Raw genomic sequence first — 15,264 nt, forward strand, 5'->3', positions numbered from 1 at the left:
ACAATTGTTTACAGACAGATTATTTCACTTATAATTCACTGTATCACAATTCCAGTGGGTCAGAAGTTTACATACACTAAGTTGACTGTGCCTCTAAACAGCTTGCAAAATTCCAGAAAATGTCATGGCTTTAGAAGCTTCTGATAGGCTAATTGACATAATTTGAGTCAATTGGAGGTGTACCTGTGGATGTATTTCAAGGCCTACCTTCAAACTCAGTGCCTCTTTGCTTGACATTATGGGAAAATAAATCAGCCAAGACCTCAGGAAAAGAATTGGAGACCTCCACAAGTCAGGTTCATCCTTGGGAGAAATCACGTTCTGGGAGCCTGGTCTGTAGGACAGGGTAAACACAAAACAGGTGAAATACATGGCCCACTTTGTCTGGCGAGGGTTCAGTCTCCTCACTGCCCGGATGTACTCCAGATTGCGGTGGTCAGTCCAGATGAGAAAAGGGTGTCTAGCCCCCTCAAGCCAGTGTCTCCACGCCTTCAAGGCCTTGACGACAGCCAACAGCTCCCGGTCCCCCATGTCATAGTTTTGCTCCGCCGGGCTGAGCTTCTTCGAGAAGGCGGCACAGGGGCAGAGCTTCGGTGGCGTATCCAAGTGCTGAGAGAGCACCGCTCCTATCCCAGCCTCGGACGCATCCACCTCCACTATGAATGCCAAAGAGGGATCCGGATGGGCCAGCACGGGAGCCGAGGTAAACAGAGCCCTCAGGTGACTAAAAGCTCTGTCCGCCTCAACCGACCACTGCAAACGCACCGGGCCCCCCTTCAGCAGTGAGGTAATGGGAGCCGCTACCTGACCAAAACCTCGGATAAACCTCCGGTAGTAGTTGGCAAACCCTAAGAACCGCTGCAACTCCTTTACCGTGGTGGGAGTCGGCCAATTACGCACGGCTGAAATGCGGTCACTCTCCATCTCCACCCCTGATGTGGAAATGCGATATCCTAGGAAGGAGACAGATTGCTGGAAAAACAAGCATTTCTCAGCCTTGACGTACAGGTCATGCTCCAACAGGCGACCAAGCACCCTGCGCACCAGGGACACATGCGCGACGTGTGTGGCGGAGTATATCAGAATGTCATCAATATACACCACTACACCATGCACGTGCAGGTCCCGGAAAATCTCGTCTACAAAGGCTTGGAAGACTGATGGCACATTCATCAACCCGTACGGCATGACAAGATACACATAGTGCCCTGAGGTGGTACTGAAAGACGCCTTCCACTCGTCTCCCTCTCGGATACGCACCAGGTTGTAAGCGCTCCTGAGATCTAGTTTCGTGAAGAAGCTCGCCACGTGCATTGACTCAATCGCTGTGGCTATGAGTGGTAGCGGGTAGCTATACATTGATCTGATTCAGACCCCGATACTCAATACACAGGTGTAGACCTCCCTCCTTCTTCACAAAAAAGAAATTCGAGGAGGCGGGTGAAGTGGAGGACCAAATGTACCCCTGACGCAGGGATTCGGAGACATATGTTTCCATAGCCTCCGTCTCCGCCTGTGAGAGGAGATACACGTGCCTCCTGGGAAGTGCAGCGTCTACCAGGAGATTTATCGCGCAATCGCCCCGTCGATGGGGTGGTAATTGAGTCGCCTTCTTTTTAGAGAAGGCGAGAGCCAAATCGGCATATTCAGGGAGAATGCGCATGGTGGAGAGCTGGTCTGGACTCTCCACCGTAGTAGCACCAACGGAAACCCCTAAACACCTCCCTGAGCACTCCAGCGACCACCCCGTGAGAGCCCTCTGTGGCCAAGAAACAGTGGGGTCATGACAAACTAACCAGGGTAGGCCTAGCACCATGGGAAACGCAGGAGAGTCAATAAGGTAGAGACTAATTCTCTCCCCCCCTGCGTCACCATGCCCAGAGTAGTGGTGGCCTCCCTGATCAAACCTGACCCTAATGGTCGACTATCTAAGGCGTGAACGGGGAAGGGCACAGCCACGGGAACAATGGGGATCCCTAAACTATAAGCGAACGCTCCATCTATAAAGATCCCAGCTGTGCCTGAATCGACGAGCGCCTTATGCTGGGAATGTGGGGAAAACTCAGAAAAGGTAACATAGACAAACATATAAGCAACAGAGGACTCTGGGTGAGAATGGTGCCGGCTCACCTGGGGTGACGCCAGAGCGCCCTGTCTGTTACCTCGATCCCCAGAGGAACCAACTCGGTACCGACTGGCAGTGTGACCTCTGCGGCCACAGATGGTGCACGAGCTGGAACCCCCTCCGGTCTCCCTGCGCACCGCCCCTCCCAGCTCCATAAGTATCGGAGAGGGGGTGCGGGGGGATGGAACCACCAGACCCTGATCTGAAAGTCCGCGGGTAGCCAGCAGGTTGTCCAGCCGGATGGACAGGTCCACCAGCTGGTCAAACATAAGGGTGGTGTCTCTGCAGGCCAACTCCCGAGAGCGTCCTAGCGCAGACTGCAGCGGTAATGGTCGATCAGGGCCCTGTCGTTCCATCATGCGCCGGCAGCCAGGGTTCCTCGTCTCCTGACTTAGATGGAAGAGGCGCTCACCCGCCGCTCGACCCTCGGGCGGATGATCGAAGACTGCCTGGAAACCGCGTGTGATCTCCTCAAACTGGTCCAACGCCGCATCTCCCTCTCTCCATACAGCGTTGGCCCACTCGAGGGCTTTCCTGGTGAGGCACGAGACGAGTGCGGACACCCTCTCACGACCCGACAGAGCCGGGTGGATGGTGGCCAGGTATAGGTCCAGTTGGAGAAGGTACCCCTGGCAGTTCGCAGCCTTCCCGTTGTATTTCTGGTGCATTGAGAGACAAATCCCACTGGAACCAGGATGAAGAGGGGCGCTCAGTGGAGACCCTGGTTGTGCTGGTGGAGGCGCTGGAAGAACTCCCTGTCTCTCCCAGCGGTCCATTGTCTGGACAACGCGGTCCATGACGGTGCCAAGATGTTGGAGCATTGCTGCGTGCTCCTCCACCCCTAATTCCGTGGTACCTGCTCCTGCTGACTACATCGTAGTGGTCCGTAATTCTGTCAGGGGTGCGTACTGGCGGCAGAGAAGTCAGACACAGGAGAGCAAAACTGTGTTTCAAACGGCTCAGTTTAATCATCAAAACCCACTGGATACAGAACAATGAAAATAAATGGGTACATAACCCGACGCACACCAGAACATAACGTGCACAAGCACTGACAACAAACAATTACGGACAAGGACATGGGGGGGAACAGAGGGTTAAATACACAACATGTAATTGACGGAATTGGAACCAGGTGTGATGGAAGACAAGACAAAACCAATGGAAAATGAAAAGTGGATCGGCGATGGCTAGAAAGTCGGTGATGTCGACCGCCGAACGCCGCCCGAACAAGGAGAGGGACCGATTTCGGCGGAAGTCGTGACAGAGGCCTACAAACCTGACTCGGTTACACCAGCTCTGTCAGGAGGAATGGGCCAAAATTTACCCAACATATTGTGGGAAGCTTGTGGAAGGCTACCCGAAATGTTTGACCCAAGTTAAACAATTTAAAGGCAATGTTACCAAATACTAATTGAGTGTATGTAAACTTCTGAACCACTGGGAATGTGACGAAAGAAATAAAAGCTGAAATAAATCATTCTCTCTACTATTATTCTGACATTTCACATTCTTAAAATAAAGTGGTGATCCTAACTGACCTAAAACAGGGAATTTTTTACTGGGATTAAATATCAGGAATTGTGAAAAACTGAGTTTAAATGTATTTGGCTAAGGTGTATGTAAACCTCCGACTTCAACTGTAGATGTATAAAATGTATAAAAATGTGTAGTTTGCATCCCAATATTACATCACAGAAGACTGAAATATAACAAACCCGTTTGACATAGAAACACCGGATATATAATTCTATTTGTTTATTAATGATGAAAAATATTAATAACATTCCACCCATTCCACCGAGGGCTACGATGAGTAACACATCTATGGCCACATGTTGAGGTTAGCCTACTGTTACTATAAATGTCTTCTTATGTAATCATAGAAAGTGTGCATGTTCAAGAAAGCGTGCAAAGGTTGCAGTTCTGTGGAGGTCTTCACAATTGCTATAATAATCTGTGCAGAATCTCTACAGCATTGAACACTTGCACTATGTACTTTTAATGTTATCTCAACTGCAATCCAGGTAATTTGGTAGTGCAATTAGATGAAGCACAGTGATAAAACATTAAGTATGAATACCTGACATTGTTTTCCCCTTTTGAACTTTGTTGTGCTTTTAAAATGGTTGAAAGCACACTGATAACACATTTAAATGAGAACTAAATCAATAATCTAACATTGTTTTCCCACTGGAATTGAGATATGCTTTTAGATGGTTGCAAGCATAGTGATAGCATTAGTAATTCAACAAACTTCCGGCTGACTTTTTGAGTGGGTGAATAAAGGTTGAAATCTCATGGATCAATGTCTCCACCAAATATTACCCACATTTCCACGTTGAAATTACGTGATGTGCCCAGTGGTATGCTGTACGAACAACTCAGTTAAACAACAAGGTTAGTGTGCAATCCATCTCAAGGGCTTCCAATATAAACATCTCAAACTATACCCTTATATCTGTACAAACCACTCATTCGGTAAATCACCAAAGCATCTGAAAGTAATACAGTGTTCTCAGAAAAGTTCCATGCATTGACACCAGAGTATCTATCCATCCTGACCTCTCTCTCTCCTTCTTCACCTCTTTTTTCACCCCTTTATTCACCTCCGCAGACATACGTCTGACAAGGGGAGGAAGACGGGGTGGTCGGGGGGGCCGAGGAGGAGAGTAACAAGAGGGGTAAAGATCATCCAAGACGCTTCTCCTGAAAACACAACACATCCCTGAGGCCCAGCCCTTGTCCTCTCTAGACTGTATGGAATCAAATTAACAGAGGCACCTCTCACCTCTCAAACCCTTGTCTGTGGTTTTCCTCAGGTCTCTCTTGTGGGGGTTCATACATTGGTATCTCCTTCCTGCGTTCCTCTGTGTGTCTTTCCTTTCTCAGTTCATCTTTGTAACTCTCCCTTCTGGGTTCGTCTGTGTGGCTCTCATTCTTGGGTTCTTGCACATGTCTTTCTTTTCTGGATTTTTCGAAGTGTCTCTCCTTTTTGGGTTCTTTTAAGTGTTCTACATGTCTTTCTTTTCTGGCATCTTCTGTATGTTTTCCATTTTTGGATTGTTCTGCATGCCGTTTGTTTTTGAATGCCTCTGTGTATCGCTCCTTTTTAAGGTCAACAGCTCTCTCGTCTTTTTTATGTTCAACATTGTGCTTCTCTTTTCGCCGTTTGTCAGAGTATTCTTTCTTTTCAGATTCAGGATCTGAATCAGAAACATCCAGCCTCTTGTGACTATAGCAAAAAAACACAGACCACACCAGATACCGCATCTTCCCCTTTTCTATGTTTACATTTTTGCCTTCACACGCAGGCAATGGTTTGAGTGAGTGTGTATGTATGCACCTACCTGGTGTCTTTCTCTAAGGGGGACCTGACTGGGAACCCTGTGGATTTGTTGGAGTCAACCCCATTCTTCATCTCATTGGGCCTCTCAGTACTCTGAGTACGTGCAGCATCTAGGGGGCAAAGAGGGTTGAAAATGATGTCTCTACATACTGTAAAACACAACTCCAGACAGCTCCACTTTCTAAAAAACAGTCTCCTACAATCCTACCCAACAGTCTCTTCCAGTCCTTGATGAGGATCTTGGCCAGGGAAACGACCTCGTCGTCTGTGCAGTGCTTCCTGATTCCATTCACAGACATGCCGATCCTCGTTTCCTATTCAGCGGAGAGAATGGTTTGTGGCATGTGATCCTTGAAATAATGAGTTTACACTTTTATAATGAGTTCACACATCATTTGGAGTAGGCATAACTATATAATCCATTCCCTGTTTGTGGGGAAATTGCACTGACTGCACTGTATTCCCCATGCATTTGATAATATTTAATGTTGAATGTAGAAGTAGCCTAAAATATTGAACTTCTGTACACCTAAATAATACATAACAGGTGAGTGGGATATTCCTGTTGCAGGTCCTCTACCTGCAGAAGTTTCAGCGTCATGTTGAAGCCCTTCAGTTCATTCAGCAGGTCCAGGGCACCCTCCTATGTACACAAACATGGAGATGATGGTATTAGAAGTTGTAGCCAACAGGGAGAGGAGCAGAAATATTTATTTTCATTACATATATAGTACCAGGGGTGCAACTTTCACTGGGGACGGGGGAGATATGACCCCCCTCATTCTGAAATAGCATTTTTGTTACCCCCCAGTTTTATCATTGCATTGTGATACAAAAAGCGGAATCGATGTGCTTTAGGACCATGCAGACGACTCAGTGGTCGGGTAGGCTGTTTGGTGGTTTTAACCAGCTGGATTTAGGACCGTGCGGAGACAACAGAGCGTGCGAACAGAGGCAGCTGTTGTATGTGTGTGTTGTGCTTTTTTTCCTGAGTTGTAAAAGCAAGCAGAGAAGAAACTGGCTACTCTTTATTTGACTGATGTAGCTGGCAAGGTAACTGCTGTTTGACTTAACAGAAAAAAAGTATTTATTACCAGAGCTGAGATAGTACTGTAACTGACATGTAATGTTAGCTAATGTTTCATCCCCTCTCGACTTAAGTTCTGTCTGAAGTGAATGAACTAATTTAGCTAGCTTGCTAGCTACCTAGCTAGCTAGTAGCTACCACAGCCAGTTCAGCCAAGCTACCTGTCAGGTAGCAATATCTAACAGCTGTTGGGCAGAAATGTTTTGTAGCTTTTGTTTTGTCTCGTTTCAACAGAAGTAAATTAACTTGGCTCGTTTTTCGCCAGTTGATGTACCATTAGAGCCAGCCAAAAGTTGGCTAACTTTAAGATATTATTTTTCCCCAACAGTCAGTATACAGTAGCAATGAAACGTTATTGATATGTCAGTTTCCCTAGGTAATTCCCTACTTTTCACACTGACAATAATAAACAGCTCTAGAGGCTTCACTGTCATGGTGCACAGTTAGTACACAACACTATTCTCATCATGTCTTAGCAGTATCAGATGGTGACAGGTGACAGGGAACCAGGGAAGACCAGTCTAGGGAGCTCAGGTGAATTTTGCAGTATATTATAACAATCAATGAATGAATACAAAGTTCCATCTTGAGTTCATGGGTAGTCTACATTCTGGGATCTGGGAATAATGGTAATTTAAATTATTGAACAATTGATTCTATTCTTGGATAATATAATGTATGAATGTACACCAAGGTAATTGTTTGTCATGCCTCATCTGAGCAGTATCAAATGGTGACAGGGGTCTCAGCAAAGTCAGGCAACCAGGGAAGACCAGTCTGTGACGGCACTGAAGTGAACTTTTGCAGATGCAACATTTTTTTTACACAAAAGGTACAAGAACAAATGTACCTACTTCAGACATCCCCTAAAATATATTTTACTAACAAATTCCAAGAATCCTTAAATAATATAATGTCAACTTGGAAAATCATCAATCAACTGTTGAATAACAAAAAGTAATCTACAACTATCCCATCTCAATTTATTGTTGGAAATAAGACTTATAGTGATCCTGATTTAATGTGATTTTAATAACTTTTTTTGTTAATGTGGGTTCCTCTATCTCAAAGAAAATAGAGAAAACTGATGGAAATCCCTTGGATGATATTAAGGGACATTTCCCTTCTCCGTTTTAGTTTGATCCTCCTGATATAATGGAGGTAATTGGTAACTTAAAGATATCAGCAGCAGGTCATGATGAGATTGGTGCCTCTGGTGAAATCAGTGTCTTCCTCGATTATTGAGCCTCTAACGTATCTTCACCAAATCTATGCAAACTGGTATTGTTACTAAAGTTATCCCCTCTATAAATCTGGGGATCCAAGATATTTTACAAATGATCTCCCATTATCTGTACTACCATGTTTTTCAAAATTCCTACAAAATTGGTGTAGAAGAGAATGTTTAAATCAACACTGTATTCTATATGAGCACCAATATGGTTTTCATAAAAAACGACTACACAATAATGAATACACTCTTGGCATCTTTTTCAATTTATCCAAAGCGCTTGATCATGAAATATTACTTTCTAAATTGCAATATTATGGTTTGATCATGATTATGGTTTGATCATGATTATGCATATAATTGGTTACATAGTTATGTTTATGATAGAGAACAATTTGTTTATGCTAACTGCTGTGCATCAACCAGGGTCAAGACATCCTGCCACAGGGTTCGATAATTGGACCTTTGTTATTCCTAATCTATATCAAATCAAATTTTATTGGTCACATACACGTGATTAGCAGATGTTATTGCGGGTGTAGCGAAATGCTTGTGCTTCTAGCTCTGACAGTGCAGTAATATCTAACAAGTGATATCTAACAAATTACACAACATATACCCAATACACACAAATCTAAGTAGGAATTAATCAAGACTATATACATATGGACGAGCGATGTCAGAGTGGAACGGACTAAGACACAGTAGAATAGTATAGAACATTAAAGTGACTAGTGTTCCATTCCTTAAAGTGGCCAGTGATTTCTAGTCTATGCCTATAGGCAGCAGCCTCTGTGCTAGTGATGGCTGTTTAACAGTCTGATGGCCTTGACGTAGAAGCTGTTTTTCAGTCTCTCGGTCTCAGCTTTGATGCACCTGTACTGACCTCGCCTTCTGGATGATAGCGGGGTGAACAGGCAATGGCTCGGGTGGTTGATGTCCTTGATGATCTTTTTGGCCTTCCTGTGACATCGGGTGTTTTAGGTGTCCTGGAGGGCAGACCGCACGCACCACCCTCCGGAGAGCCTTGCGGTTGCGGGAGGTGCAGTTGCCGTACCAGGCAGTGATACAGCCCGACAGTATGCTTTTAATTGTGCATCTGTAAAAGTTTGTGAGGGTTTTAGGTGACAAGCCAAATTTCTTTAGCCTCCTGAGGTTGAAGAGGCTCTGTTGTGCATTCTTCACCACACTGTCTGTGTGGGTATTCCATTTCAGTTTGTCAGTGATGTATACGCCAAGGAACTTTCCACCTTCTCCACTGCGGTCCAGTCAATGTAGATGGGGGGGGGGGGGGGGGGGGGGGGTGCACCCTCTGCTGTTTCCTGAAGTCCACGATCATCTCCTTTGTTTTTTATTGACGTTGAGTGAGAGGTTGTTTTCCAGGCACCACACTCCCAGAGCCATCACCTCCTCCCTATAGGCTGTCTTGTCATCATTGGTAATCAAGTCTACTACTGTTGTGTCGTCTGCAAACTTGATAATTGAGTTGGAGGCGTGCTTGGCCACTCAGTCATGGGTAAACAGGGAGTACAGGAGGGGGCTGAGCACGCACCCTTGTGGGGCCCCAGTGTTGAGGATCAGCCGAGTGGAGGTGAAGTTTCCTACATTCACCATCTGGGGGCGGCCCGTCAGCAAGTCCAGGACCCAGTTGCACAGGGCGGGGTTCAGACTAGAGGTCGACCGATTAATCGGTAATCGGTATTTTTTGCCACCGATTTGCCCTTTTTTTGTTTTTACACCTTTATTTAACTAGGCAAGTCAGATTAAGAACACATTCTTATTTTCAATGACGGCCTAGGAACGGGGGTTAACTGCCTTGTTCAGGGGGGATTCGGGGATTCGTTTTTGTAAACTTCCGGTTTCTAGTCCAATGCTCTAACCACCTGCCTTACATTGCACTCCACGAGGAGCCTGCATGGCAGGCTGACTACCTGTTACGCGAGGGCAGCATGAAGCCCAGGTAAGTTGCTAGCTAGCATTAAACTTATCTTATAAAAAACTATCAATCTTAACATAATCACTAGTTAACTACACATGGTTGATGATATTACTAGTTAATCTAACGTGTCCTGCGTTGCATATAATCGATGCGGTGCCTGTTAATTTATTATTGAATCATAGCCTATTTCGCCAAACGGGTGTTGATTTAACAAGCGCATTTGCGAAAAAAGCACTGTCGTTGCACCAATGTACCTAACCATAAACACCAATGCCTATCTTTTAAAAACAATAAACAAGTATATATTTTTAAACCTGCATATTTAGTTAACCTGTTGAGGACAGACGTTCTGCTAGCAGAACCCCGTTCCGCCTGCGGAACCCCTAGCCAACAGCCAATGGCATCGCATGGCGCGAAATACAAAACCAACTAAAATACCACAATTCAATTTTCTCAAACAATCAACTATTTTACACCATTTTAAAGATAAGACTCTCGTTAATCTAACCACATTGTCCGATTTCAAAAAGGCTTTACAGCGAAAGCAAAACATTAGATTATGTTAGGAGAGTACATAGACACAAATAATCACACAGCCATTTTCCAAGCAAGCATATATGTCACATAAACCCAAACCACAGCTAAATGCAGCACTAACCTTTGATGATCTTCATCAGATGACACTCCTAGGACATTATGTTATACAATACATGCATGTTTTGTTCAATCAAGTTCATATTTATATCAAAAACCAGCTTTTTACATTAGCATGTGATGTTCAGAACTAGCATACCCACCGAAAACTTCCGGTGAATTTACTAAATTACTCATGATAAACGTTGACAAAAGACATAACAATTATTTTAAGAATTATAGATACAGAACTCCTTTATGCAATCGCGGTGTCAGATTTTAAAATAGCTTTTCGGCGAAAGCACATTTTGCAATATTCTGAGTACATAGCTCGGCCATCACAGGCTAGCTAATTTGACACCCACCAAGTTTGGGGCTCACTAAACTCAGAATTACTATTAGAAAAATTGGATTACCTTTGGTGTTCTTCGTCAGAATGCACTCCCAGGACTTCTACTTCAACAACAAATGTTGTTTTGGTTCCAAATAATCCATAGTTATATCCAAATACCGCCGTTTTGTTCGTGCGTTCAGGTCACTATCCAAAGGGTAACGCGCGAGCGCATTTCGTGACAAAAAAATTCAAAATATTCCATTACCGTACTTAGAAGCATGTCAAACGCTGTTTAAAATAAATGTTTATGCTATTTTTCTCGTAAAATATCGATAATATTCCAACCGGGCAACGTTGTATTCATTCAAATGCTGAAAGAAAAATAATGGAGAAGTCTCGTGAACGCGCATCTCAGTCTCACTGTCCCCAGGCTGACCACTTACAAACAGAGCTGTTGTACTTTGCCCAGATACAGCAGACACCCCATTCCACTTTCTGGCTGCTTTAGAGAGCCAATGGAAGCCTTAGAAAATGTGTCACGTTACAGCCGATAGAGATGCAACAGAAGGACAACAAATTGTCAGACAGGGCACTTCCTGTATGGAATCTTCTCAGGTTTTGGCCTGCCATATGAGTTCTGTTATACTCACAGACACCATTCAAACAGTTTTAGAAACTTTAGAGTGTTTCCTATCCAAATCTACTAATTATATGCATATTGTAGTTTCTGGGCAGGAGTAGTAACCAGATTAAATCGGTACGTTTTTTATCCGGCCGTGAAAATACTGCCCCCTATCCCAAAGAAGTTAATATTGCCTGCTAACATGAAATTGTGTCACATCTCTAGCGTTCATTACACGCAGAGTCAGGGTATATGCAACAGTTTGGGCCGCCTGGCTCGTTGCGAACTAATTTGCCAGAATTTTACGTAATTATGACATAACATTGACATAACATAACTCGTAAGCATTCATTCAGACAGCACTTTCGTGCGTTTTGCCAGCAGCTCTTCGCTGTGTTCCAAGCTGTTTATGACTTCAAACTGGGTGGGTATAATTTGTGGAATGTTCCAACAGGAATCTATTCCAAAAACTTTGTACATAACAAGGTTGCCAAAAAACAACGCATACAAAGTTGTATAACGGCAGAATAAGATACCGGGTTGTGAGTGGTCTATTTCATTGCGTTTTTCACTCATCACGTTTATTCCGAAAAATGTCTGTCCTCACTCTGGTTGCCTATAGACAAACATTAAGAATAAGCTACGTGGTGAGTTGATGCCTATTCAGCAGCTAGTTAGCTAGGTTTGTATTCGTTGCTACTTTGTATGCGTTGTTAGTTGGCAACCTTTTACTTTACGTTTTTTGGAACAGATTCCTGTTGGAACGTTCCACAAATTATACCCACCCCTTCAAGCCTGTCAACTCCCAAGATTAGGCTGGTGTAACCGATGTGAAATGGCTAGCTAGTTAGCGGGGTGCGCGCTAATAGCGTTTCAAACGTCACTCACTCTGAGACTTGGAGTAGTTGTTTCCCTTCCTCTGCATGGGTAACGCTGCTTCGAGGGTGGCTGTTGTCGATGTGTTCCTGGTTCAAGCCCAGGTAGGAGCGACGAGAGGGACGGAAGCTTTACTGTTACACTGGCAATACTAAAGTGCCTATAAGAACATCCAATAGTCACAGGTATATGAAATACAAATCGTATAGAGAGAAATAGTCCTATAATTCCCATAATAACTACAACCTAAAACTTACCTGGGAATATTGAAGACTCATGTTAAAAGGAACCACCAGCTTTCATATGTTCCCATGTTCTGAGCAAGGAACTTAAACCTTTTATTTTTTTTACATGGCACATATTGCACTTTTACTTTCTTCTCCAACACTTTGTTTTGCATTATTTAAACCAAATTGAACATGTTTCATTATTTATGAGGCTAAGTTGATTTTATTGATGTATTATATTAAGTTAAAATAAGTGTTCATTCAGTATTGTTGTAATTATCATTATTATAAATAAATAAACAAAAACAAACAACAACAGCAGGAAGAAAAAAAAAAAGGCAGATTAATCGTTATCGGCTTTTTTGGTCCCCCAATAATCAGTATCGGCGTTGAAAAATCATAATCGGTCGACCTCTAGAAGGAATGGTTCACTCATCTTTCGGGTAAACTTACGGAAGTGAATGAAGGGAAGTGGAGGATCGTAAACAACACACCCCCTTCAACATGCATACTATAAACAGACGAAAACTCATCTTGTCTCCTCTTATCATCTTTGGTTGATGCGAAAAAAAAACAAGCATGGCGGCGCGCACATACTACCCATCGTCAGATTACTTATGATTTCTAGTGTTTTACTCAATTATTTTCAATCAATGGTGAGCTCACCCATGATGTAATTAATTATAAATAGTAATTGCTATTAGCTAATTCATATTGTAGTTTCTGTCAGCCGAGAGATATAAAAATATGACCGCTTGTGTTATGTCAATCTTTCTTCAGTTAGTGCAAGGACAAATGTAGCCTAGATTTTTCCGGTTTGGATGATTGTGTTTGCTGTAGCTACTTCTGTGAATGTCTTAACATTGCATCCAAAAATAAACTGCTCACATCTGGACATAACTTTGTAAGGACTTTGTTTGTGCAAAATGTTTCTGAAAAAACTGTGTGGCCAGCTTAAACGCTGATTGTAGCGTCATTCGAAACTGGACGTTCTAAATAAGCGTTCTAATCGCACCGGTTTGATCGTACACTACAGGGACCACTGTAGAATGATCACACATGTGTGTTGGTACGTGTGAAAAGGTTAATGAGCCATCTGATTCAATTAATGATGGAGCGGAGTTTGCCTTTTTGCCCAAAATGTTAAGGTACTCCAAAGCTTTTTACTATCATTCTTTATATAATTTATCTCTGTTTCATAGTATAGTTTCTTCTTCTTTGTATTCAGTTTAGTCACGATTTCTCAATTTGCAGTATGTTTGCCAATCGTTGGTGCAGCCAAACTTATTTGCCATACCTTTTGCCTCATCCCTCTCAACCATATAATTTTTTAATTCCTCATCAATCCAACTGGATTTAACAGTTTTAAGAGTAATTTTCTTAACTCTTTCATGCGTGAGTTCCAAATATCTCTAATGGTCGCCGCAGCGTGAGAGTTTTTTTATGCACGTGATAACAGAACTTTCTCTCCATTCCAGAATGTGATTGTTATGCAAGAGTACATTTACTCCGCGCTGCCTCAAACCAAGGCACGCAGACTGTTTTTATTTATAGGCTGTTTTCAACTTGTCAATTTCAAATTATTTTCTAACAAGTTTTTTATTTTCTAACAACAGTTTGAATTGAGTTGTGTTCCGGCCTCATTCATCACATAAAAGTAGTCATTTTAACTTTTGCGGACCAATTAAGTTTTAGACATTTCTGACCCGGACAAAATTCCCCAAACACTTCCCAATTGTTTGTGCAGTTCAAGTCTGCAGACATTTGCTCATCTCCCGTCCTGCACACACACGTGTTCACATTTTCCGTATGACGCCTGCATCGCAGTCATAGTTGTTTTCGTTACCAATAATAACTTTGGAAATGTGTGCATTTCTATCAACTTTATAATAGTTAAATTCGTTTCTGCATGTTGTGTTGTCATTTCTACTGTAGCATAACATTTTTGTGTATATTCCTTATAACCGCGGACACGCGAGGTAACGTTACTCATTTCATAACCTTTATGGTGTTATATTCAATCGTGCTTATGTAGCTAGCTACATTCTTCTTTTAGCTCTGTAAAACAATGCTATTTGCATCAGAGAAGTATTGGCTTGTTGTATTTTGAAGCTACCCTGGAAAAATGGAAAAAGATCTTATACCACTTGTTCGTTTTCTGAGTGCATTCGACAAAGCAGTTTATCATGTCGCCTTATCCACTGCCCCCATTTTGAGGTTATAGTCAAGCATGCAGTCTGGTTTGATTTTTCTCTCTTCCGTCAGGTGGTCCACATGGTTGCTGTATGGACAGTGGAGAGGACATGGACATCTCGTTTGTAATGCCACTTTACTGCCAGCTGTTGACATTTCTTATTTTGTGTAACGGGTCATTTAGGATGGCAGTAACATTGTTGATGAAATGCAGTCATCGCAGCAGAACTAGGAAGCAGTCTTGGGAAAAGAGGGTGGCAAAGAAGGGAGTTGCAAACATAGGATCTGTGCTCCAGTATTCTCTTAGGGAGTTCTTCTTTACTATCCCATGAGAAGGACTGTCACCAGGAAGGTATACATTTCACTAAATGTGGTTGTCCCCCCCACTCCTGGCTGCTCTCTCTTCTCCTGTAGCTCCAAGGCATAGCGATTGGTCTCCTCTACTATGTCTCCCACCAGCTCCTCTTGTCAGAAACAACTTGAAGCACTCTGCCTCAGTTGGAAATGGCAAGGGTGTTGCACTCCAGACTGGGACTCATCAAATCAAACAGCAGGGTCAGGAGGGGTGAAATGGCTGGCGGGTTTTCAGCTACCACAGAACTCCTGTACTTCATCCACTGTCGGTCTGCCTCCATCACCACCAGCATC

General features: G+C 43.3%; 1 protein-coding gene across 18 annotated transcripts in view; it reads right to left on the reverse strand.

The window, feature by feature from the left end:
• Positions 1-15,264, reverse strand: part of LOC106605011 (transcription elongation factor A protein 3) — a 37,489-nt gene that overhangs the window by 16,794 nt on the left and 5,431 nt on the right. For 9 of the 18 annotated variants that reach the window (XM_082975255.1, XM_082975253.1, XM_082975252.1 and 6 more), the window contains exons 2-6: positions 6,055-6,117; positions 5,683-5,788; positions 5,476-5,584; positions 4,917-5,360; positions 4,691-4,834 (exon numbers count right to left, since the gene is read on the reverse strand). In XM_082975255.1, the coding sequence (XP_082831381.1) occupies positions 4,691-4,834; positions 4,917-5,360; positions 5,476-5,584; positions 5,683-5,788; positions 6,055-6,117 (866 nt within the window). Of the gene's footprint in view, positions 1-4,690; positions 4,835-4,916; positions 5,361-5,475; positions 5,585-5,682; positions 5,789-6,054; positions 6,118-12,208; positions 12,286-15,264 lie in introns of all 18 variants that reach the window. The other 9 variants (XM_082975257.1, XM_082975254.1, XM_082975251.1 and 6 more) reach the window with 3 other exon arrangements.

Source organism: Salmo salar, chromosome 05 (assembly GCF_965601325.2).
Source record: "Salmo salar chromosome 05, fSalSal1, whole genome shotgun sequence".
Classification (NCBI taxonomy): Eukaryota; Metazoa; Chordata; class Actinopteri; order Salmoniformes; family Salmonidae; genus Salmo; species Salmo salar.